Raw genomic sequence first — 25,742 nt, forward strand, 5'->3', positions numbered from 1 at the left:
TAACTGTGTAATGGTTACACTGACCTCTGCTGACAGCTGAAGCGAAACAACCACTTGGCTCTCACAAATATCCTACAGTAAATCATAAAGACAAATTAACACAGAGACAGCTTTCAATACAATAAAATAATAATAATATTAAATATCTTAGACTAAATCATAAAGAGAAATGTGAACACTCAAGCTTCTTTCAATAATAAAATAATAATAATGATATCCCAGAAACTTTCCATGTGCTTTCCATGTCACGAGATCTAAATTTTAACATTTGGGGTCTTAGAGAACTATTAAATATGTAGCCTGTTTTATTTTAAACGGCACTTCAGTTTTATTGGTATGCAGCGTAGGAAGAAAAATTTGAGAGAAAAAGCACATACGTAGAAAATGAGAGAAAAAGGGACTATAAAGAGGGAAAACACTACCCATCGACGTTCAAACGTTGTTTGTTTATTGTAAGTACTTGAGGTAACGTGTCTGAAATAGCTACACTAAAACTTTACTTAGATGGTTGGTGTAAACGGTACTCTATGGATGATTAAACGCGTGTATGGGTGCTTGACGCGCCGTGAGAATAGGCGGCAGTATCGAGTCTTTCATTGGCGATGTATTCAAATGATAATCGTCGAGAGACAATTCTTATTCCGGGTCGTCCTGTTTTCTTATGCTAAGTGAAAAACAGGTTTAAGAGTGTGAGGCTATAAATACAGTCGTCCATAGAGGTTTAGGAAGAAGTGTAGGAAAATACCACGACAGGATGCAAAGACCACAGTTTCGCCATCCCCGCCAGGGCTCGGGTCCACGGGCAGCAGGCTTCCGCAGTCCGCCTCCAGCTTACGACAGGGCAGGGAGTATGTTTCCATCGCCTCCGTGGGCATTTTCTACCCCGCCGCCGCCGTTTGGACCGAGATTTGGACATTGTTCTCCCAATACCCCACCGAGAGAGTTTTGTGGTAATAGGGGCGGCGGCGGCGGCGGCGGTGGTGGGAAATATTATAACAGTCAGTCTCCGGGTCACACACCGCGCAGATCGAACGCCAGTTCCCGAGGCGCACCGTTCAGACGCTCGCCGTATGAGAGCCCCGGGCGACACGCTGGATATCAGGTAGTTCACTCGAGTTCAGGACCAAATTAAAATAGTAATGCGCGATTTTAGTTTTTAAACAGTTTTATGTGCTGTAATTTCGCTTCTTTGTAGCACTCTGCTGCTCTGATCCGAATTAATTTCTGCGAATTATGTGCGTTTAGATTTTGTTGTTGGCTAGGACACTATAATACAGTCTCTGGTTAAATGTGGTCGTTTTAACGTCTTTCTGCATGATAATTTTCTCCTTAAGGGTTCACCACGGACATCCACACCGTTTGGGTCAGCGCATGGCAGGGAGAGAGGGACAAATGATATGGAAAAATATTACAAACCATCAATGCTCCAAGATCCCTGGGCTGACCTTCAGCCTATCTCAGTCACACAAACTCAGTCTAAATGCAACTACAAACAAACCAATACAAGCAGACAAGGGAGGTACTACAATTAAAACGCAGTACAATTCTCTAACTTCAGTGAGAGGCAAAAGTCACTGAACAGTCCTTTTTATTTAGTGCAGCTGTAGTGCACTAAATTTTTAAAGTCAAATGGAGCCAGCCGAACACATGGACCTGAGGCAGGATTCACCAGCAATAATTCTTGAGAAACTGACTCCACAACATTTTTTTAAAATCATATGTACTTTCGTGTATAAAGAGACCTCCTCTCTTACTTTTATATCTGCACTTCAACGACAGGATCATAAAAATGGGGTGCTTTTGTAACTGGCAACCTATTGAAAGTAGTTTGCCGTCTCTGGCCCACTCCCATGGAGTTTGCAAATCTTTCATTGAATTCAGAGGAATACGTCTTCAAGCTCAAAATGCAGTCTAACAAAAGAGATGTCTGATCAACACATCCATCTACCTCTCAGTATTGACTGTGTGCTGTTAACTAAAACAGGTCAGGTCAAGTATTTGTAGGTTTGGCTCCTTTCCTAATTTTCTATGGACTGTTAATTTTTATTACTTTTTATTTTTGGTGACGCTTTTTTGGTTTTATTACAATCTTTAACTGTTTCTTTTCTGTATATTAAAAAAAACATGATCTAATAACAGACATTGTCATTATAAACAGCCCACAAAAGGACCATTGTTGAATTATAAGCCTAATTTAATTAAAATTTGTAATGCAATACAGTCCTTGTGAAGAAAAAAAAAAAAAAAAATTGGAAGTGAAAATCTGTTACACTTTTTTTTTTTTTTTTTTAACTAGTAAAAACATGTTTAATATCTTCAAAGTTAATCTTACCATGGATTTTCAAAGATAATGTAGATAAAACACCATAACATTACTACACATCTCTGGAAGTTGTAATTCAGTCTTTTTTTTTTTTTTTTTTTGTAAGTATTACACTTTTTGCTGAAGGATATACCATACGAATCTCATGTAAGAGTTCTAAAAAAAATAGATTTTATTAATGTAACAGAGACAACATTTTACATTTTTAAGTTATGTCTGCTTTTCATTTTCATTCAACATCCATATCACCAGAATTACTGTTGTAAAATTACATTTCATCAGTGCTCTTTTTTTTTTTTGTCTTGGTTGTAAGTAGGTTATTTTGAAAAAAACGCTTATAATTTGGCCGTACCTTATTTAGCATTCTAATTCCTGCATGTTTAGCATTTGCCAAAAGATTGAATGAAATGAAGACATTTCATCTTGGTGTATAAGAAAGACTCAAACAATAGAGGCTTATATTAAAACGTCTTGTATTGTAAACATTTAGCACTCAAAGTCAGTCACTCTTTAAAGTAATGAAGGGTTTCTTGAGGCATCCGCCATTGATATGTCAGCATCATTGCCCCATGGCACACTTGCCACACAAACAGAACTGAGGGAACAAAAAATTTGCAAAAGCCACAGTGCACACATAGATTTGGGTAAAGACAGTGGCAGAGTTAATTAACATTTAAAAGAAGCAGTTTTAGCTGCAAAAGAAAAATATTTGGTAGATGCCAGAATTATATGGAAATAAATTGTCAACCTCACATTTATTTACACATGGATGTGCTTATTCAAAACCATTCATCAATGGGTGACGGTTTTCTTTTACTCATATCTGCAGAGTAGCCACCTGGACCAGGTGTCTGAAATGCAGATTATGTCCAGCCCTTTTAGAGTGTCTTAGTTTTAGTATGAGCGAGTATGATTTCGCAATATTCTCTTACCCTCAAAATAACTAAAATTTACAATAGAAAATATAATTACACAGGATACAAGTTGCAAGAAAATTTAAATTGCATATAAGTTCTAATAAAGTACACAAATCAGTCTGTGTTATAAAACATTCCAACCCGTTTTCACAGTAAAGTTGATTCAAGCTAGGTAACGCTCTCATTTCTAAATAGCATAATTCATGCGTTATTTGGGACCCGTAGATAGCACAAATCAAACCTCTGAATCTGGTGCCACGCAACAGGGATGAGTGAATAAGCCCTTTTGACTACAAATATTTTATGTATGTGTTTAAGGAGAGCTTGGTGTATGTTAAATCACATATTTTAAACACGTATTTGATGCACTATTGGACTTAGGATATTAAAAGTAAATAAAGGACAGTGCCAAATGTTCTGAAATGCAAAACTTTTACGCTTTAGAGTGTTTGAATTCAAACAAAGGTTTTTGGCAAAACAGCCAATTAAATTCCTATCTAGTTTCTAATCATGTGCACATTGTCTTAGGAAGTATTTAGCAATGCCTATGTTAGGCAAAGATATATAGCTGCAATTTTCTAAAAGCATTCATGCAACTTAACACCCATTTTTGTATACTCTAACATTAAGGCTTTACTTTGGGAAGTAAAACAGAACAGGAGGTTTAAATCCTCAAAACACCGTGAACTCAGTAACAAATAGCTTGGAGTAGTATTATTTTCCCTACCGTGTTAGTGTTCAGCACTCAATGTACTCGCATTCAACTAAAAGCAACTAAAGTGAACAATCTAGTTATAAGTTAAAATCATTATAGTCTGTTATGGTGTGCTTGAGCTGAGAAATGTTCTTATCTGATATGTCAGACCTTTGACACCATTTGTCATTTTAATGCATATCTGATATTCTGTCCTCTTATACCCATTGAGAAACGACAATGAGAACAACCAGACACAGACCGTAGACTAGATGTGTTTTTACGAGATGATCTCCAGCAGTTGACTGGAGAGTGATGAAAGTGATTTTTTTTTTTTGGAAGCAGTAGAAGGGTAGAGAAGAGATGTTAGCATTATAGTGCGACTTAGTTGTTATAAAATGCAACATCTTTCTCGAATTCTCTTTGCCAAACTTTTCCTCTTCTTTTTTCCATTTTTCTCTTTGCCATCTTCCATTTTTCTGGCTCTGATCTCACGCATGAGATCAAAAAACACCTGGAGAGATTATGAAGTTTGTATGAATGCATCATTGGGGGAAAAAAATCCTCTTCAATTCTGCTAATACTAATTCATTCTGTTTATTAAAGTGATAGTTCACCCAAAAATGAAAATTGTCATTTACTCGCCCTCATGTCATCCAAACCTGTATGACTGACTGACTGACTTTCTTCTGTGGAGCACAAAAGAAGATATTTTGAAGAATGTTTCTGTCTATACAACGAAAGTTAATTGGGGCCATTGTTGTTTTGTATTTTGAACATTCTTCAAAGTGCTTTCTTTTATGTTCCACAGAAGAAAGATAGTCATACAGGTTTGAAATGACATGGGGGTGAGTAAATGATGACAATTAGCATTTTTGGGTGAACAATCCCTTTAAAGGTTTAGTTCACCCAAAAATGAAATTTCTGTCATTAATTACTCACCCTTATGTTGTTCCACATCCCTAAGACCTTTGTTCATCTTCGGAACACAAATTAAGATATTTTTGATGAAATCCAAGAGTTTTTTTCTCCCCTATATAAAGCAATGTAATTACCATATTCAAGGTCCAGAAAAGTAGTAAAGACATCGTTAAAATAGTCAGCGTGATTACAGTGGTTCAACCTTAATGTTATGAAGCGACGAGAATACTTTTTGTACAAAAATAACGACTTTCAACAAATTTGTCTCTTCCCTGTCAGTCTCCTATGCTGTTTGCGCTGTATAGACAGTGCAGCGGTTCCGGGTGCTATGTCAGAACGCTGACTCAGTATTGTCCGGCTTCTGCGTCAGCATCACACGCATGCGTCGTGCTGCTCACATGAACAGCGTCGGCCAATACTGAGTCGGCGTTCTGACGTAGAACATGGATGCCTGTACTGTAACATAACATTAAGGTTGAACCACTGTAGCCACATTGACTATTTTAATGATGTCTTTACTAATTTTCTGGATCTTTAATGTGGTAATTGTTGCTTAATTGTTGGGTAAAATAAACCTCTTGGATTTCATAAAAAATATCTTAATTTGTGTTCTGAAGATGAACGAAGGTCTTACGGGTTTGAAACGATATGAGGGTGAGTACTTAATGATAGAAATTTCATTTTTGGGTGAACTAACCCTTTAAGTAATGGTTGCCAAACCAGGCCTACCTTATCTACGTTGGCACGGGTTTTGGCAGAAGTCTCGACATAGCTGACTGCCCACTGCTCTGCTCTGGCCTTGGCCTCCTCCACCCCGACTTGCCGTCGGTCCTCCAAGTCTGACTTATTTCCCACCAGCAGGAAAGGTACGTTCTCTTCCTCCTTCACCCGAAGGATCTGTTCTCTGAAGTTTAGAGATAAAATGAGAAAACTTTTACTAGTATTATGTTAATCATCAGTTTCAAAGTCGTCTTTCTACCTGAAATCAGCAGTTGCAGCAAAGGATTCAGATTCTGTAATGGAGAACACGCAAAGAAATCCCTCTCCGCTACGGAAGTAGTTGTCCCGAATGGCAGCGTAGTCCTCCTGTCCTGCCGTGTCGAGGATGTCGATTTGGACCTCTTCTCCATCCAGAACCACCTTTTTTCTGTAGCTGTCAGCTTTAGTGGGCTCATAGTCTTCCACAAACTTGAAAGAGACCAGCACAATTATACTTTATGGTCAACATCAATATACACAAATGATGTGAAATTCCAAAATATTAAGTCTTACCTCATCATACATGAATTGCAGTGTTAATGCTGACTTGCCCACGCCGCCACTGCCTACCATTATCACTTTGTGAAGGGCCAAAGCGTTCCTGTTAGCAGCCATGGCTTTTAAGCAATGAGACTGGCAGCAATGCAGTGATAAAGCAGTAAAAATTCAGAGGTAGATGGGTATTAAGGGAACCCTAGAAGGAAGATCTTTGAGAAGAACAGAGGAGATGTTAAAGCTTACATAGCTGTTTTAATGATGCAAGACTGGTATTTTACACGTACAGGAGCAATTACCAACATTCTTTAATAATAATATATACCTGCACCCTTTCAAGTCAGTCAAACATGTTTGGGCTGATACTTATGAATAGTCAGCTTTGTCAGATGATGACAACACAGGCCTACTTTCTTTTCCGTCCTCTGAGAAAAAGCTAAAACAATGAGGCTTCTCATTAAGGCTAGCATAGCATTTGTCGGTTCCCTTCCTAACTGACACTGACATCATTTCTCACTCAAACTCTCTTAAAGGACTGTCAATAGTTAAAATGGATGGTTCACCCAAATGAAAATTCTATCATTTATGTACACTCATGTTGTTCCAAACCTGTATGATTTTTTTTCTTCTGAATGTGCACATAAAAAGATATTTTGGAGAATGTTGGTAACCAAACAGTTTTGGTGAACATTGACTTCCACTGTGTGAATAAACATTTCTCAAAATATCTTTTTAATTTTTTCACAGAATATAGAAAGTCATAAAAGGTTAGCAAATGATGACAGAATTTTCATTTTTAGGTCAACTGTCCCTTTAAATCTTCCTAATCCAGGTGGAATCAATGGCTTCCATGTAGACAAATAAATCCAATTTTAACTTTAAAAACATTGAGATTAGCCTCAAGGTCAACCAACTGTCCAGATAGGTGTAGGTGTAAAAAACCTGAAATCATGGGTGGAGTCACTAGACAATACGGTAATATAGGATTACTGCTATTGACTCAAGTGCAGACTGCTAACTACAGCAGTTGTTTTTACTCAGTTTACACAGCTCATCTGTGGTGTAAACGGAGAGGGTGTGGCTAATGCTAAACTACATGATGCATGCAGTACAGTTGATTGCTTCCACATGATTGACCCCACATTAACAACTTGTTTGTACGAAGATGGAGGGAAAAAAAAGAATGGAAAATTCAAATGAGCACTTGACTAAATGGGGCATCACATTTCTATAAAGTTGCCTCAGTAGGCTTTTGTTTGTGGGCCTATGTCATTTTAATAACAGATGAGAATGTTACCGGGTTGCAGTGTAAGGAGTGGCAATAAAGCAGTAAATAGTTCTGGAACAAAGACTACAGGCTGGTGAATATTTCAATAAAGTGTTGATGAAAGGTCCTTTTGTTAATTCATACAGACAGCATTGTCAAAGGAAACAGGTGAGAGCACCTTATCAAAAGATATCCTTTGATTCAAACTTTTTACCTCAGAGTACTACTCTGAGGTATTGGTATCCACCTTTTAAGGGTAGATAAGGCCCAAAGTTCCCCCTTTAAGGGTACTGCTCCTTAAAGGTACAATTTTTGCACATTTTTTTTTTTTTATATGAATAGCTATACATGTTCTCTAATAACGGCCTTCACCTGTAGCAGCAGTATCATTTCAAATCTAGAACGTGTTGTAATTTGTCTCTAAAAGCATTTAATTACAGTGAGATTCACTATAATAATGTAAAAGTACATGTGAATATAATTTACAATTGCTACATCACCTGCTTACTAGCGCAATACTAACGTCTCGACGTGCACGTGACAGCTGTGATGTAGTAGGTGTACTTTTTTATCACAGTTTATACAGTGGTCAGGGTGAGGACCTATTTCTGACAAATAAACTATTTATAGGGTTGTGATACATTCCTCAACCATCAAATATTGACTTACTATACAAGCGCGTGATATTTTGACACCTGTTCCGCTTGTACAGTAGTTTACAGGAAAACAGACTCACTTGAATAGACTTAATTCACTCAATAGCCACAAGTGAGTGAATTATTCCAATGGCCTGTGTCCCATCATTCAAAAAGGGGATACCGACAACACGGATTTAGAAAAGTGCTCTTTGGTAGAGCTAATGACTGCTGCTGAGCTAGCAAGCTAACTTAATTATTTCGAAATGACACGCACAAGGGGCTGCTGTAGTTCGCGAGCTCTTAAGAGTAAAATCACGAGTGATTTTCCTGTTATATTTAAATACTGGTAGCGCGCTAAATGCCACTTCCGTGTTTAAGGGAGGATTTCGTTTTAGCACTCCACAGCTAACAGAGAACACGTACCGGTTTAGTACATGGTGGTCTATTAAACCATTTCAACAAATTAAACGAGTGGCAGTCTTTTATTACAATAATAGTTGTAGAAATGTGTGTACAAATCAGATACTTACCAAATGAACATGAACTCGCGTGTTCGAAGTCTTGTTAGCTTTGCTGCAGCGGGCAGATTTGTTTTGCTTCAGTGCATGACTCAGAAGGGAGCAGCACTGCTGTCAGCTTCGGCTTGCTGGGCTTGGTCTTCTTTACACTGACTACCAGGTTACTTCTGAAGTACAAGAAGGGAAAAAAGTGTTATGCTAAGACCTGAATGTACGCCACGTAACTCGATGGGGTTACGCCTCTGTCATATGTTTTACTTTTCAAAACAAAACAATTTTAGTTTTGTTTTTCACCTTTAAACTTTTTGTAATTGCAGTTTCTTGTCGATAATACGTCTACAGTATCGATTGTACAGTGGAGACGCAAACTAGCATGTTATGTTTTTCGACGTCATCACAAAAATATTGTCCGCCTAGAGGTCTCCTGGATAACTGTACATCACTGCTAGGAAGATAGGATGGATGTGCTTTTTTAATAGACACGGCTAGCCTTTAACGAATGGAAAATTATTATTATAATAGTAGTTATGTATAAAAAAAAAAAATAAAAAAAAAATCTAACCATAAATGCCGTATGATTAGCATTCAATTAATGAATGGAAGTTAGCATTCAACTTCCATTCAGATTCTATACAGAGCTCTTTCAAAAGGTGATGGTGAGCTGGATATCAGTAACTTTATAGTTCCTCTCAAATAGAATCATAATAGAGTGAATTAAGAATTATAAGTTATTTTAAAACATTTATCTCAATCTAAATTTCATTGGAACAGATGCAAGTGGCATCTGCAAATGATTAATGCTAGGACTAATTTCATTTTTCTGAGGCACTTTTTCAGTTGTTTTGAATCAGTTGGTCTCAAGGTCATTTTTCATGGATGTATGAAGTTCTCCTCAAGTTCACGCAGGTGCCCGAGCTAGCAGAATAACCACTGTAGTTAACAATTAATATGAATCACAAATTTTGACAACCAGAAAGTGTCCCAAACTTTTTAAATTAATTTTGAACAATATATTTAGTTTCATATTATAAAACCTATTTTTTTAAAAGTGTGTTGTTGTTTTAAATAAATAATACCACTTGTTTTGAAATTTTGTTATATAATGCAAATACATTTTTACATATATAAAACATAACATCTATAACACTACCATTCACAAATTGGTAAAATGATTGTAATGTTTTTGAAAAGTGTTTTTTTTTGCTTACACTGGCTGCATTTTTTAATCAAAATATAAGAACAGTAATATTGTGAAATAGTTTTATGTTTTAATATATAATTTTATATATATATATATATATATATATATAAATTCCTGTGATAGCAAAGCTGAATTTTCAGCATCATTACTCCAGTCTTCAGTTGTCACATGATCCTTCAAATATGCTGATTTGCTGCTTAAAAAACATTTCAAGAAACATCACAAAAATATTGTGCTGCTTAATATTCTTGTGAAAATTATGATACGTTTCTTTCAGGGTTCTTTGGTGAATAGGAAGTTAAGAAAGAATAGCATTTATTTGCAATAGAAATATTTTGCATCATTTTACAGTAAAATCACAATATAACTTGGCTTCAATCAATCACAAAGAGATGTTCTTCATGAGATAAAGCCATCTGAAGAGTGTTTATTTTGTACTCTTATGAAAATTGATGTGACAAGATTAAATCAGAAAAATCAGGTTTGTGAAAAGATAATAAATTTAAAAGAAAAACATCCTGAGGCATGTAGTCAAGAGGTTTGAAGTATATGCCTTGGTTTAAACACTGGTTTTGACACTATAGTTATGATATAATCATACATTTGGTTAATTTGACATCTTTCCATTGAAGTGCAGCATTCGAGGCACTGAGCTCACTGAGTTTACATAAAGACTCACAGAAAGTGTCTGTGTCAGCCGTGCAATTTATTTGCGACTATACAGTAGTGCCTCACACAGGTGTCTGGATTTAAACATGACATATTATACTCTAACCATCTCTTATATCATATATATCTGTTCATATCTTATGCAATAACCTTTTTAATTGCTGACATATTTCTTTAACAGCTCATCAGTCATATTGGAGTCGCTCTCCATTCTTTCCCCTCAGTGAGTGCGCGAGGTTGGTGGATGAACACACTGTATCGCACACCCTGGTTAGCAGCAGCGCGAACGAATCCGCTATTCGCAGTCATAGTGATTGCCCGCAGCGTGTCCCCTGTCCCAAAGATCATCAGTGATCTACGGTTCACTTTTGAGCTCGTAACTAAGCGGTTGGTTCGCTCAGATGGCTGGTCCGGAACCACTTTGAGCCTGGCTAGCAGCTCCTCAGCTCGGGACTTTTCTCCCGGGCCTCCTAACGTATCCAGGATCACACGGAAATCCTCAACCGCAGAATGACAAGCAAACAGCTCTTTTCCCTTCATGAACTCCTCCAGTCGGGGCAAGACCTTCTCTTGCCGTTCCTGTGCGGCCTGCTCTGTCAGCACCACCTCTTTAAAAGTGAAGTGACAGTTGCCGTGGCTGAGGGAGGACACGTAAGTGATCAGAGTGGTGATGTCAAGGTTCACCCTGTTGCACACATCTACCTTCACCTCAGTGGGGAAGGCAAGGCTGGCCACAATGGTGTCTCGATCAACACGGGTGTGCATGAGGTCTGTATCGTCACTGTCGTCGTCATCAGCATCATCTTCTTCCTCGACCAAAAATTCATTTTCTTCTACACCACCAGGCTTGTCTTCACTGTCATCTTCCTCCTCTTCTTCCTCCTCCTCCTCTCCAGCTTCGATCATTGTATTAACAGCAACAATGTCACCTCTCACAGATATGCCCATCTCTTTGAGCTTGTCTGCCATAGGGCTGGAAACCCCATTGTAGAAAGCAAATATAATATGAGGGTTGCTGTACTGCACAGGCTGCTGCTGACTGGCCTCAAGGAAATCTTCTGCTTGCCGGATCACGCTTTTATCCCCATACTGGCCACGGCCTTGCCAGATGTTGTGCAGTGCTTCCGCCTTGCGCCCGATGGCTTTTACCCAAGTGTGTCCTCCGTTTGCCACCACGTCGACTACCAAAGTCTGCTTCTGTCCATCAGGTCCCTCATAGGTGAACACGTGCAGGACGCTCACCACGTTTTCTAGATTCTCGGCTGACTCAACGATGGCCCTCAGATGAGTGAGATTGGTACTTTGCAGGTGAGACTCCTTGATCACAACCTTGCCGGCCTCCACCTTCTGTAGGAACTTGAGCTCAGCCCGAAGCTTACTGCACAGTTTAGCACGTCCCTCAACCTCACGGCCTTGTCGACTGCAAATCTTGTCCACTTGCTCAAGCAGTTCCTTGGCTACTCTGATCCTGTCCTGCAGCGTGTTGTAAGTAGCCATTGCTGTTGAACATTATTCCTACAGAACGAGAATGAAAAAGGTTTAAATAATGAGAGCTGCTAGACTATCTATCTATATATATATATATATATATATGAGAGAGAGAGAGAGAGAGTTTACTTAGAAATTTACAGTTAGATCATCTATAATTTTCTGGATTTTTGTATGATTACAAAAAATGGCAAGGAAATACACAAGATCTCCCAGGTAATCTATCTACCAAAGAATTTTGCTTTTTAAATAAACCATTAATATCAGAAAAAGCAGGATACAGCGATATTTAAAAGTATTTGAATATACAAAAATCTTACTACTTGTATGACCACCAGAGAAGGTCTAGAAAAATGAAGGCGTGGTTTTAACGAACCACTATCAGATAATACATATATAAAGATACAGCTTTCTTACATTCTTACGAGAATATCAATCAGTGGCCAAATTATCACGCTGTTTTTACACACCGGCTCATAAATACATGAACATGTCAGCTTGCTTGGTTAAAGCCATGGGTTTCTACAAACCAGTCACACTTCTTCCTGTTTGCTTTTAATAACAGAAGGATAACTACTGACCATTTAGGTGAAGAAAAGCGAAGTTGTCTGGAAACTGTGATATACTTACAAAATTTACAGCTTCAAGCTCTGTCTCTTCTGTGTTTTGGCTGACGTTATTTCAACCACGAAGTAGAAGTTAGCAGCGCTGTCATAATGTTAGCGAGTTTGTGCTGCCACCTAGCTTGGAGGTTATGAATTGCATGAATTGTTAGGAGGTTACAGCAGTACATTATTTCACACGTGACAAATTCGGGACAAACGTACTGCTATATTTTGTACAACAAACATTTATTCCTTAAAAATAACTAGTAGCCTGTTTTTATGTTACTAGTATTATTATTTTTTTTAATACTAGTAATCAATTCAGTGCATTTTTTTCAGTCTCTCGTCTCTATAATTATTTTTTGACGTCATACGTAGCACTATATCTATTTTAAAGTTCAATCAAAATATCGCTGCTAAGATTACATATTTTACTAGTAACAATTTAGATACATATTAGAGCTTAATAAATTTGTTCGTTTCAAATAAATAATTAAAATGGATAGATAGCAACTATTGTCATGGTAGCTACATAAGAAATTAGTAGGCTAGTAAAAATAGTTGCTAAAACTAAAATAGGAACGAGCAATATTACTTGGCTATGAATAGAATGAATGGACAAATTCACATTTTAAAGTAATGGAATATTTAGCCTACTTGTCACTATTGAGATAGCAGCAACGGATTAAGTAGCGACTAATTGAACATAAAACTAGAAACTATTGCATGTCAATTATTGTTATTTTTTATATTATGTACCCTTTATGACTTTTAAAATCACTTTTATGTAAAACATTTTGAATTACCATTTGTGTATGAAATGTGCTATATAAATAGGCCTAAACTTATTTGTCTAGCTACTATTTATAGTTAGAAGTGAAATCGAAAAAATAGCATTACTGTAGTTACTGTACAGGAAAGAGGGAGGATATTAGGTCAAAGTGAGTCGCGCTCGCAGCAGCGCTGAAGTGTACTCATGGTTACAGATTCTGCAAGAGAGTATGCGTGCTCCTGACGCAACAAGTATCTGGTTTCCAGTCTCTCCTTTGGATGACTACGCGCTGTCTGGAGACGAAGAGCTTTTAACATGAAGAAAATGCATAACCAACATTGTATCTGAAGTAATACAGTTTTTAAACTGTCGTGTGTGAAACTGCGCTTCGTTTTAACCGATTGCATAATAGTTGCTCTGACTTTTACCGTTATTTCTACTCTTCTAGTTGCATTACAGGGTCGAACTGTATTTGAACGCCGTCTTTTACGGATTTTTATGACATCTTTTCTTTAGCCGTAAGTGTTTTACGCATATGGATACTTTTCTGGAGCGCAGACGGTAGATTATGCATTCCACAGGATGGGTGCGAACAATGGGAAACAGAGCGGGAGTGAAGGTGAGTGCCAGAATCAAACTCTTACAGCCAGCCCAGTGCTCCTTTTCCACTGTTAAATCTCGGTGTACAGCAGCCATAGTTGTGTCAACGTCACTATTCCCCGTTATTCTTTGTGGGCAACAGTAGCCTTGCAGCAATCATCTCGTTTTCTGTCATAGCATGAGCTTTTGATTTGAAAGGTACCCTTTAAAGATGAGCAGTTAAAGACTTTCTGATGTTGCTGGCGTTTGGCCATTTTATATATATACATATATATATATACAGTCAAACCAAAATTATTCAGACATTTTTGATATTTTTGATATATTTTTACTAGTGGGTGCAGGACACTATAGTTCATTAACGTAAGTGAGGATAGCAAACTGTGACATATTATACCCAAAAATTATTCATGCAGTGGACTATCAGTATAATTGATAAACATTTGGAACCAAAAATTATTCAGACACTTTGACCTGACCATGTTTTGCTTAAGTGTTATCTGACATAATTAAGATAAAAAAAAATTTCTGACACACTTTATCTCTGAGATCTTGTCATATTTTATTACCTTTTTTTTTAAACTATAGTGAATAAACTGTAATAATGAATGAAATGTTCAAGGTGTCTGAATAATTTTTGGTTTGACTGTATATATATATATATATATATATATATATATATATATATATATATATATATATGTGCCATTATAATTCTCCCATGTCTCTATGAACTGCATTTTGCAAGACTGAAAGGTGCTTGAAGAGTTTTCTGTATTTGAATATAGGATTCATACATGAGAATTATACCTAAAACAAATTTAAATGCATGTGATATCCTCCTCTGTTTACCTTTTGTCACAGGCAAAAAACAAAACAAAAAAAAAGAGATCAGAGAGCACAATTCAAGCTGACTGGTTTTACTAAAGTAACCATCAACAGAGGGTGTGTGTACTTTAATTAACTGGGAATCATGGCCTAACACATTCTATCATCTTAGATTGTGGGCAAATCTCATTTTTCCCAACATATAAGTATACAACAATGATTAGAGGCCAGGGCAGAGACTGTCCATTGAAATGTGAATGCTGAAGGTTGCCACTGATCATGTCCTAATAACCATAAGCATTCCTGCCAGAGATTTTGCTCCTAAAGAGTGAGTTCTTGGCAGTGTGAGAAACTTGTGGTCTTTTAAAGTACAGCAGATTTCTCTGGAAGGTCAAGGTTTGGCCCTCAAGACTGGCATTCAGTGAGAAAACCTAGAACTTCCCACATGCAGCTCTTCAATTTGCATATTTCACATATCACCATCTTTTGCCTTTCAAAGTTGATGTTGTCTACTGATTAGATCAGTTATTACTGATTAGATTAATTATTTCTACTTAGCTCTCTTGATTTCATTAAGCATAGTAAGACAAGATGAATATGTTCCTTTCAAATGCACTAAAAACTGCGGTTTAGTTTGTCAGCCAACAAATTGTAAATGTGCACTTTTCCCTGTAAAGTGGTATTTTAGTGGCTTAAATGCATTAAAATACTTACTATTTATTCTAGTGTCAGTCATTAGATGTTTTTACAGAGTACCGCCTTTCTTTCCTTCCATTATTTGTTTTATAAACAATACTGTGAGCTTTTAGTGCATCATGGATGCATTAAAGCAAATGTTTGTTCATGTTTAATTTGACGACTATATGAACCTCTAACAGAGGGAGTCGCTGTCAAAGACCATATTTTCTTCCTCAAAATAAAATCAGGATGTCCTGGATCTATTCCAGTTAGGGTTATTTTTTTTTTTTATCCAAATAAGTTATCCAAAGGAAACCATCCAAATTATAGTGAATTATGACAAATCTCATGTCAAAACGTAAACCTATAATGCCTTTTTATTTAGAATTTCCTATGGATGCTAAAAGGACCTCTGATTTTTTTTCTATATTCAGTCACAGTTATAGATGAACAGTGCTTATGTGGTCGGTTTAAGGCTTTTATGTAATTGTGACACTGTAAACTTTAGAACTAATGTACAATCAAACATTTGTACCTTGCATATAAAAAAGGAATAGTTAAAAATGCACAATATTTTTGTTGTAAATACCTTGCTCCTCATAGGCCTGTATTCATTGTTCTCTCCATAATCATAAAAGGTGTTTGCTTCTGTTTGAAATATTCATGTGAAATGAATGGTTGAGTATCTATGGCAGCAGTAGCTTTGCAGAATTCCATTAATGTAATATTCAGTCAGTTAATCTCATTGCCAGTGAAGCACATTCTTCAGAGACAATGAACAATAAACAATGCTTGTGATGTAATCAGAAGATGAATTCAAGGTTAGTGTCTGAGCAGATTCCACTTCGGTTAGCTGATTTAACTAATCATTTAAAAAAAAAAAAAAAACTGGCCTGAAATGTCTTTAGTGATATCACTGGGAGACTATTTAGTGAAAAACAGGTTTGTTTACTGAGCAAAACACATTTTTTTTGCTCAGCATGTGGAAGCTCCATCAGTCAGACCATTTATGGTAAAATAAAAGCTTATGTGAACTCTAGTTGTGTTTGTTCTCTCATCGAGCCTGTAAACATGCCTCATATGTGACCTGATGCTCTGAAGTGCCATTGAAACGAACAGGAGTGTTTAGGAAACATTCACACCAGGGCATGTTGTTTTAGATTTACTGTTATTCAAAAAAAACAGAAATACATTTGTTCTTCTAGGTATCGGGTGCATTGATTCAAAATAAATCAGAAACACAGAGGAATCGGCACAACTAATCAAACTGCAAATTGAAAGAAATACGAGAAACACAATTACTATTGTGTCTTTCCTAATTTGGAATTAACTTTTCAGAGATTTGTAAAACAAAAGGCTTCTCATTTAGCATTCCAAAGAACTTCATCATCACCAAAAAATTGTTTTGGCTTGTTTTGTTTTTTTATAGTTTTCTAGTAACTCTGATGGTCTTTATATAATATGTAGTTTTTATGTGATGAACTCAAATGAATGGCACTTCAGCTTGCATGTTTAATTCAGATTTAGCTTTCAGTTTTTTCTTATCCCTGCCATTGGGGAGAATCTGTGGGAGGCATTTGGTTTGTTATTCTAAGTTTGTGATGGACAGAAAAAGAATGCCTGGCATTTATCGTAAGATTCAGTGATTCTGTTGCATTCATTTCTTTTAAACATTACACATTCATTTTTTTATTTGTGCTCTCTTGACGTATAAAATAATGTTGATATACAGTTTTCATATATGTACAGATGTGTAAGTGTGCTCAATATAAGAAGCAGTTTTGATAATTGCCTGTATTTTTTTATTTTATTTTTTTTATCTTGCTCTGGCTTCTGCTTTTTAAGGCTGATATGTTGATTCTCAGTTTGTGTTGTTTCTCTGAGTGTCCTGATGTGTCCTGGGGTGTTCTTTGTGATCTTAGGGAAAGGCAGTTCCAGTATTTCCTCCGACCTGAGTTCAAGTACGGATCAGACATCAACCAAAGCTCCAAAGAATGCAGCTACCAGTGAAGGTAGGCATATGGTCCTCATTAACCATCACTAGCTAGCCTTTCGTTTTTTCTTGTTTTGTTCCTTTTGACTTGTTGATTATTTTGGTGAAACTTTTTTTTTTTAAAGCTATAAAAATGTAAAAATAGACTGGCCATTACAAACACTGCAGAGAACAGGGTTTCATTTTCATCCTTTTTCTCTTTTTCACAATCTAGTCTAGAAATCTTATCCAAATCCATAGTGCTGTTTAGAGTGTGCCTTGGGGTGTGTTTGGGTGAACTATGTGAATGTGGATGAAAATAAAATGACAAATGCTGGGGAAATTGTGAAGCTGGATTTAGAGTCATTTTTCTTGTAAAGCTTTCTCAAGGTGACTAATTAGAAAATATGACATTTGATTATTTATTTTGGATGTGGTTTATTCGAACACAGTCATTGGTATGATTTTGCTCTAATAAACAATACCCAGAATAAATCAATGAGAATTCCAACAAACACTTAAAGACCCCATGAAGTCAAAATTTGTTTGTTATGACTTTAAGTCATATATTTGAGGTCATATATACACTACCGTTTGGAGTCAGTATGTTTTTTTAAAATTAAAGGGTTAGTTCACCCAAAAATGAAAATTCTGTCATTAATTACTCACCCTCATGTCGTTCTAAACCCGTAAGACTTTCATTCATCTTCAGAACACAAATGAAGATCTTTTTAACAAAATCTGAGAGCTTTCTGTCCCTCCATTGACAGCCTACGCAACTACCATTTTCAAGCCCCAGAAAGGTAGTAAAGACATCATTAAAGTAATCATTAAAGACTCCAGTGGTTTAACCTTAGTTTTATGAAGTGACGCGAGTGATTTGTTTTGCGGGAAAAAAAACACATAATTTAGCACTTTATTTACAAAATATTAATCTCCAACGCGCGTTCACGGAACAACATCTGCTTTCACATCAACATAACAATGCATGCATTATGGTGCTCTTGTGAACATGTGTTGGAGATTAATATTTTGTAAATAAATTTTAATACTTTTATTCAGTAAGGATGCATTAAATTGATCAAAAGTCACAATAAAGACATTTGTTACACATGATTTGTTCTTGAGCACCAAATCAGCATATTATTAAAAGATTAGTTCACTTCAGAATTAAAATTTCCTGATAATTTACTCACCCCCATATCATCCAAGATGTTTGTCTTTCTTTCTTCAGTCGAATAGAAATTAAGGTTTTTGAGGAAAACATTCCTGATTTCTCTCCATATAGTGGACTTCAACAGTTACCAATGGGTTGAAGGTCCAAATTGTAGTTTCAGTGCAGCTTCAAAGGTCTCTACACGATCCCAGACGAGGAATAAGGGTCTTATCTAGCGAAACGATTGGTCATTTTCTAAAAAAAATAGTGTGTTACTTAATCATGTTGGAAAGGTCACACGTGAGGTACCGCTGTAGGGCGAAAAAATTTTCTCCTCCTACTTCAAAATTGTCTGATATCATTGTTTTACCTTTTTTTGTAAAGGCCGTTTGACTTAGTCTTTGCACGTTCGCTTTGTAAACACTGGGTCGGTACTTTCGCCTACGTCATGTGCGTCCTTTCCAATGTGATGATCGCAGAGCGGTGCAAGATGAGCATTTGTGGTTAAAAAGTAAATAAATGTTCATTTTGTTAGAAAATGACCGATCGTTTCGCTAGATAAGACCCTTATTCCTCGCCTGGGATCGTGTAGAGACCTTTGAAGCTGCACTGAAACTGCAATTTGGACCTTCAACACGTTGGTAGCTGTTGAAATCCACTATATTGAGAAAAATCCTGGAATGTTTTCCTCAAAAACCTTAATTTCTTTTCAACTAAAGAAAGAAATACATAAACATCTTGGATGACGTGGGGGTGAGTAAATTATCAGGAAATTTTAATTCTGAAGTGAACTAATCCTTTAATGATTTCTGTAGGATCATGGCACAACATTGAAGACTGGAGTAATGGCTGCCAAAAATTCAGCTTTGCCATCACAGGAATAAATTACCGTTTAAAATATATTAAAATAATTATTTTAAATTGTAATAATATTTCACAGTATTACTGTTTTAATTGTATTTCTTTTTAATTAAAAAATGCAGTCTTGGTGAGCATAAGAGATTTCTTTCAAAAACAGCAAGAAAATCTTACGACCCCAAACTTTTGAAAGGTAGTGTATGCTTTTTAAAGTTAAAGTTAAATTAACCATTATCAGAAATACACATTTAAAATTTACAGTCTCTCTCATTAGGATGAACCAGAATTATTGATGACTCATCCTGCACTGTGCAGATATTGTCCAATCAGATGCTCTAGAATGCGAATATTCCTCCCCCTAATACCTCCTGCAAACAACTAACAAGTAGCAAATCAACTTCATAAACAATAGCCAGAAAGAGAAGTTTCCTGTCCAATACGTCCTGTTTCTATAGGAAATAATACATCAACACAGGAAAGAAATATGCGATTTTATTGGGTCTATAAATCTAAAGGTAAATAAAATAATGTGAGAAAGAACAGGCAGTAATCTGCTTTTCTCAATGTTTGTGGCTGTAAAATGTGCTGTATGTGGACTTGGGAGGAACATGAAGTAGACATAAAGGGGGTGGATAGCGTGTGCAGTGTGGAAGGTTGTTCTCCAGTGAGGGCATCCTCAGAGCCAACCTGTGGTGTGTGTGTGTGGTTGCGGCCTGCAGTATATCCAGCCCTCAGTGAGAGCAGATCTCGTCTCTTCTCAGCCTGTCCACAGTAATGTCAGAGTGGTTCTTCCAATGACTGCCTCTGCGGCTTGATTGGGGCTTTGATTTATACCAGCTCCGCCTTAAACACTGCGGATGGGAAGACGTTGTAGCCACTGCTCAGTATAGACCATTGCCATATAAGCCATTGTTTCTCTATTCGCCTACAATTTGGTCTTGCAAACAGCAGAGGTGTTAAAGGGATCGTTCACTCAAAAAAGTAAATTCCATCGTTACTCATGTATGACTTTCTTCTGCGGAACACAAAAGAAAATATTCTGTTTTTGTCCATATAATGAAAGTCAATGCGGTCCAAAACAGCATTGTATTGAGTTGACTTTCACTGTATGGACGAAAAAAAAAAAAAAAGAGACCTTTTTCAAAATATCTTCTTTTCTGTTCTGCAAAAGAAAGTCATACAGGTTTGGAATGAAATCGGGGTGAGAAAATGATGACAGAATTTCATTTTTGGGTGAACTATCCCTTTAAACATGCTTATTTATGTTTATAAGCTTAGTTAGTGTTACTCACACCATTGGTTGAGCCAGAACTTGACATATTGAATCACTCAAAAAAACAGGGTAATATTAAACTTGGAGAGGAGAAAATATTTTAAATCAGAAAAATTACACACTTCACCTTTAAATGTCATATTAAACATGGCATATGTAAAGCTTATAGGAAAATTTAGAGTAAAATGACAGAACCAAATTAGCAAACTCTCAATTTATTCAAAGCTTGAAACTAAACCCACATGAATTGTGGGTGGTCATTTAGTCTCCACATGTTTGCATTTTACAAGGGCAGTTTATAAAATGTATTGTGGACAAACTTGGGAGTCCTTTTTTTAGATTAGCACTGAGTGCTAGCAAGGCATTTTTGTGTCTTGAGTTATTTCATTTTAATGTGCATGTGTGGCTCCTCATTGTTTGCAACTCCTGGGATGGAAAAGCGCAGCCACTCATTTGCTCCATAGTGAGTCATCAAGCCTTACGGTGTATCAAACAGAACGCTAAACTTGCCACTGTTAGAAGTAAGTAATGGGGCAGTTTGACTGAGGAGAAGTGGGCAGAGCAGCTTCAGAGCTGTCAGATAGTATTGTTCTGAGAGACGGCCCTTTCCTACCAGCACTTCCTCACTGATAACCCCACATGATTTTGAGCCATGCTGCTTGTGCTGTGGTGTGTTTTTATTGCAGAGTAAAAGCATATGTCAGCTTGAAATTGTCAATGCTTTGTATTTTGGTTAAGAAAACCATTCTGAAACCTTCTTCTGAAGCTATTTATATGGGATATTTGGCATCAGCAATCCTTACAGTGGTCTTTAGCTGTTGTTTATGCCCCTTAGTCTGATCCCCTGAACATTCCAATTGTGATTAAATGTGTTACAGAGAGCAGTTCAGTTTTACACTTTCAAAGATCAGTTACTTTAACTGGAATGTAGCCCTTGACCCATACCAATTTGATGCGGAGGAACTTTTGAACTCCATCATGGGTTGCATAATGCTATTATGTTTTATTATTAGGTTGCATAATAATGGCAATGACAACAACAATCATATTATTATTAATAATAATAATTGTTATTATTATTTAATTATGCTGTTATGTAAGATAATGCTATTATGTATGCCACACAACGGCAATAAAGATTGGTAGTTGCTTATTTAACACAATAAGACCTACTGACTATTGAAAGTTATCTTAAGTTATAAGTTATCTCTTATATTTTTCTATAGAAAGAATTATCACTTGATAAAGTATGTGGTAATACCAATTTATTTTTTGGTACCCTGTTTATCCATGTACCTCAATACTTACCTTGTGACGGTATACACTACTTTTCAAAAGTCAGTAGTCAGTGAGATTTTTTTTAATTTTTTTTAACAGAATTAATACTTTTAGGGCCAGAATTACTAAACGGGGCAAATTAGCTTGAGAGTGCAATTCCACAAATGCGTCGATGGGAGTGGCAAGTTTTGTGCGTGATCTACTGCTGACACGCAAATTAAAGAACACAGACGCAGTCAAATCATTTACACAATGAACCAACACAATCTACCAAGAGCAGTGCAAATTAGCGTTGGGTCGCAAATAAGCAGAGCTGATGCTCATCAAGTGCGGGTCGACACAGGCGCAACTTGTTACATGTACACGTACGTACGTATAGGGTGAATTCAGGGTGATTGGGACATTTTTTGCCATTGAGATGAATTGGAAAATGTGTCCCAATCAACCTGAATTCACCCTAGGCCAACATGGCTTAGGGACGTTATCCAAACTAGCTAGTCCTAGACTAAAATGCATGTTTGAGCTATTTTAACTTAAAGTAACTTGCACTGACATATCTTAAAATATGTTAGAGCCATTGTTTTGTCTCAAGATGTACACCAGTTATGTTTTTTCAAGTGTACGTTTATAAAAGCTACTTAAATATCCTAATTGAACTAAGTCTTAATCCTGGCTTAGGCTAAGCCCTGTCTGTGAAACCAGGCCATAGAGTGTAAATGATTATATTTATTAAAATAATTAAATGGATGTTGCTTTATTAGGACAATAAAGCCCTCCCTATACCTACCCCTACCCAATAAACACTTCATTCCTACTAGGGGACACTTTATTTCCACTTTTCGATTATTTTCTTCATTTTTTTTAAAAAAAATGAATGCCTTTTTGATCTGATATGCAATGGGAAAAAGGAAGACACTGAAGACTGATGCTGAAAATTCAGCTTTGCATCACAGGAATAAATTACACTTTAAAATATATATAAAATAGAAAACTGTTAATTTAAATTTCAATAATATATAGTATTTTCACAGAATTCACAGATTAATGCAACCTTAACGACTCTAAACTTTTGAACAGTAGTGTATCAAAATAACATGCTTTAACCATCTGATCAGTAGGCTACTCTACCATGTTACTGACACAATACTTTAATTGTATGTAATAAATCAAGTTGTACATGCGAAGTTGCCAAAAATGCACCAAAATACAGTTATTTGTGGACTGATAACATCTTTTGTTGAAGGTGTGTTTTCTTATTTTAAAGTTGATAGCCAGGCCAAGCAAGAGCATGGACAAAAGCTGGATTGATTTTATCAGATGTAATTAGCCTAGCAGGCTTTGCTAGTCCTGCTGGAAGTAATCATTAGCCCCTTGCTAGCTACATCTTTAAGGAACATATGTTCTCTGTTTTAATCCCGGAGCTGTAAACTACGACTCTTAAAGATGACCCAAAGAGCTTTTCACAAGCCTGCATGCTTCTTAGTATACTTGGATGATACCCATGATTTTGGCTAAGACCATGCTGATTTATCAGAAGAAGTTTGTTTTAAATTACATGTCAAGGTTATTCCAAAACAGGGCACTCTCAGCTGTTTTTAATTAAATGAGCTGATGGGAATGTAGTTCTCTTACATCTGAATTTTTCACCGTAGAGTTCCCTTATTTTTTTTTTTACAGTTTGTTAACTTATTAGCAGTGACAGATGTTATACATCACATCGAATATCTTTCATTCCCCAGTTCGAACCTTGAAATTGGTGTTTGAAACAGTCATCCAGGTCTATGATTTCTATCCCTTCGATACTTTTCTCCCTAGACATTACACATAGGCTCTTACTAAGCTCGAAATAGTTTTGAATTCCTGCATGAAAGACTGTGAAAGTAAAAACGTACGTCAGGCCAGTGGAATTCACTCTCCTTGACTATGGGATTGAAGGGAGTGCAGACTGACTCCCCTAAGGAGGAGTAGTCTTCATTAGATTAGAAAATTGTTCTATACGATGTTGGGAAATGGTCATTGGTAGACATTTTATTAGCTTCATATTCATATATCAGTCAGTCTATGTAAACAAATGAAGGAACACTTTGTGCTGAGGTTGAATAATGCCCTACTGAGTGCATATCAGGTCTATCACACAATGTTTTAAGGCAAAGTTTCTCAAATTTGAAAGCTCACGGGCACAAAGTAGGATCCCATTACATTTTTTTTTTTTAATTTGCAGGAAATTTAACCCTAAAATGCTTAACTATATTACATATCCATGTACAAATTCACTTGTATAGTGAGTGTATGGTATGCAGTATAACCAAAAAATTAAGTTATTTTATGTCACAGTTAAAGCATTGTGTTTTATTGTATATATTTTTTTGCAATAAATTGAACCCAAAACTGTTTTATATATTACATATGTCTATTTTTAATGATATTTAATTACATACTTTACTAATGAAAACTTCTCTTTCAGTTAATATAATTTGTTTTATTATACTATTTTATTATACTAGATTTCTGCTCTTTGTTGGATGTTTTAAATTATGCCACTGATGGTGCAAATGGTACAGCCAAATCTGTTAACACAGTTGTACCGTCACATGGCATATATGGTCATACCAATTGTTTGTGATTATTGCGGTTGCCACCATGATGATGTGGCACATGGTCCACAAATATCGCAGGTGGTAGTATATAGACTACCTGTTACATTAAAGGGATGTCATAGTAACCGAACACTTGGTGTTTAATCACACGTGGTAACAACTATTAAGGCTCTCTTGCACCATAAAGTGCCTTTCTTGCTAACAGTGATCTGATATAGAGGGGTTTATGTTGCTGTACAAAGTGCGGTTCCTCTTAGTCTTCTTTTCATGCAGAAATCTGATCTCAGCATCTGAAGCGTGCTGGAGAGAGAGGAGTCAGGGTTGAGTTGAAGTTCATGGTGAGAGATATGTTTCCATGCTGTAGAGGTGTCTCGGGGTCACACACACACCCTCATACTCACATTTATATTCATCCATCTCTTTAATGTGGTTGCTTATATTGGTACAGAATGACTGATACGGCAGATAATATCCTTCTGTTTCATGAAGGACTGTTGATGCTCACAACGCTAACATAAATATGAGGAGTTTGTTTTTCCATGTTTACATTAGATGTTTCAGTAAGATTTTCCTGATGTAGCTAGATCAAGTATGCCTTTAAATTTAAAAAAGGTGGATTTGTGGTTTAGTTTCCATACCTGGAAACCTGGGAGTTTATGGAAAGACCTAGATTTTAAGAGGTTAAAGGATTAGTTCACTTCAAAATGAAAATTACCCCAAGCTTTACCTCAAGCCATCCTAGGTGTGTATGACTTTCTTCTTTCTGATAAAAACAATCGGAGTTATATTAATAAATATCCTGACGCATCTAAGCTTTATAATGGAAGTGAGTGTGAGTATGAAGCTCAAGAAAGTGCATCCATCCATTATAAACATACTCCACATGGCTCCCGGGGGGTTAATAAAGGCCTTCTGAAGCGACGTGATGCGTTTGTGTAAGAAAAATATCCATATTAAACATGTTATAAAGTAAAATATCTAGCTTCCGCCAGATCGCCTTCCGTATTCAACTTAGGAACATCGTGTCAGTTACGTTTTTTTTTTCGTAATTTGAATATGGAAGACACAGGACGTAGAGAAAGCGTTTTGAACTGCGAGAGGCGTCACACTTTCTTTGTAAGCTAAATACGGAGGGCAGTCTGGCAGAAGCTAAATATTTTACTTTATAACTTGTTAAATATGGATATTTTTCTTACACAAATGCATCGCTACGCTTCAGAAGCCTTTATTAACCC

General features: G+C 36.5%; 4 protein-coding genes across 5 annotated transcripts in view; 2 read left to right on the forward strand and 2 right to left on the reverse strand.

Annotated features, from left to right (window-relative positions):
• The first annotated feature begins 593 nt into the window (after positions 1 to 593).
• Positions 594 to 2,136, forward strand: LOC127525754 (M-phase-specific PLK1-interacting protein-like). Its single transcript, XM_051918594.1, has 2 exons — positions 594 to 1,102; positions 1,335 to 2,136. Exons 1-2 carry the CDS (start codon positions 755 to 757, stop codon positions 1,530 to 1,532), a joined length of 546 nt encoding a protein of 181 aa, XP_051774554.1. The 5' UTR covers positions 594 to 754; the 3' UTR covers positions 1,533 to 2,136.
• LOC127525742 (F-box/LRR-repeat protein 7) overlaps positions 1,071 to 25,742 on the forward strand; it is a 48,186-nt gene continuing 23,514 nt past the window's right edge. The window contains exons 1-2 of one of the 2 annotated variants that reach the window (XM_051918548.1): positions 1,071 to 1,102; positions 17,296 to 17,385. Coding sequence is in view for 1 of the 2 variants with exons in the window: in XM_051918539.1 (XP_051774499.1) it covers positions 13,850 to 13,886; positions 17,296 to 17,385 (127 nt within the window). In the remaining variant the exon portion in view is untranslated. Of the gene's footprint in view, positions 1,103 to 13,449; positions 13,887 to 17,295; positions 17,386 to 25,742 lie in introns of those variants that run through there. The other variant, XM_051918539.1, reaches the window with a different exon arrangement.
• LOC127525753 (ras-related protein Ral-A-like) lies at positions 2,780 to 8,987 on the reverse strand. The gene is made up of 6 exons (XM_051918578.1): positions 8,827 to 8,987; positions 8,545 to 8,699; positions 6,128 to 6,321; positions 5,835 to 6,043; positions 5,585 to 5,759; positions 2,780 to 4,448 (listed from the first exon to the last, which is right to left on the reverse strand). Exons 3-6 carry the CDS (start codon positions 6,227 to 6,229, stop codon positions 4,326 to 4,328), a joined length of 609 nt encoding a protein of 202 aa, XP_051774538.1. The 5' UTR covers positions 6,230 to 6,321; positions 8,545 to 8,699; positions 8,827 to 8,987; the 3' UTR covers positions 2,780 to 4,325.
• On the reverse strand, positions 10,032 to 12,652 carry LOC127525751 (UPF0415 protein C7orf25 homolog). Its single transcript, XM_051918562.1, has 2 exons — positions 12,521 to 12,652; positions 10,032 to 11,917 (listed from the first exon to the last, which is right to left on the reverse strand). The coding sequence occupies exon 2, from the start codon at positions 11,897 to 11,899 to the stop codon at positions 10,592 to 10,594; it is 1,308 nt and encodes a 435-aa protein (XP_051774522.1). The 5' UTR covers positions 11,900 to 11,917; positions 12,521 to 12,652; the 3' UTR covers positions 10,032 to 10,591.

Source organism: Ctenopharyngodon idella, chromosome 2, assembly GCF_019924925.1.
Source record: "Ctenopharyngodon idella isolate HZGC_01 chromosome 2, HZGC01, whole genome shotgun sequence".
In the NCBI taxonomy this organism is placed as follows: domain Eukaryota; kingdom Metazoa; phylum Chordata; class Actinopteri; order Cypriniformes; family Xenocyprididae; genus Ctenopharyngodon; species Ctenopharyngodon idella.

Excerpts from the sequence above, each read along its gene's own strand:
- LOC127525753 (XM_051918578.1), bottom strand. The coding sequence starts at position 6,229 with ATGGCTGCTAACAGGAACGCTTTGGCCCTTCACAAAGTGATAATGGTA. Across the intron at positions 5,760-5,834 it reads GCTGCAACTGCTGATTTCAG|AGAACAGATCCTTCGGGTGA; the intron begins GTAGAAAGACGA and ends TCTAAACTTCAG. Across the intron at positions 4,449-5,584 it reads CCCGTGCCAACGTAGATAAG|GTGTTTTTTGATCTCATGCG; the intron begins GTAGGCCTGGTT and ends TAATCTCTCCAG.
- LOC127525751 (XM_051918562.1), bottom strand. The coding sequence starts at position 11,899 with ATGGCTACTTACAACACGCTGCAGGACAGGATCAGAGTAGCCAAGGAA.
- LOC127525754 (XM_051918594.1), top strand. The coding sequence starts at position 755 with ATGCAAAGACCACAGTTTCGCCATCCCCGCCAGGGCTCGGGTCCACGG. Across the intron at positions 1,103-1,334 it reads GGCGACACGCTGGATATCAG|GGTTCACCACGGACATCCAC; the intron begins GTAGTTCACTCG and ends TTTCTCCTTAAG.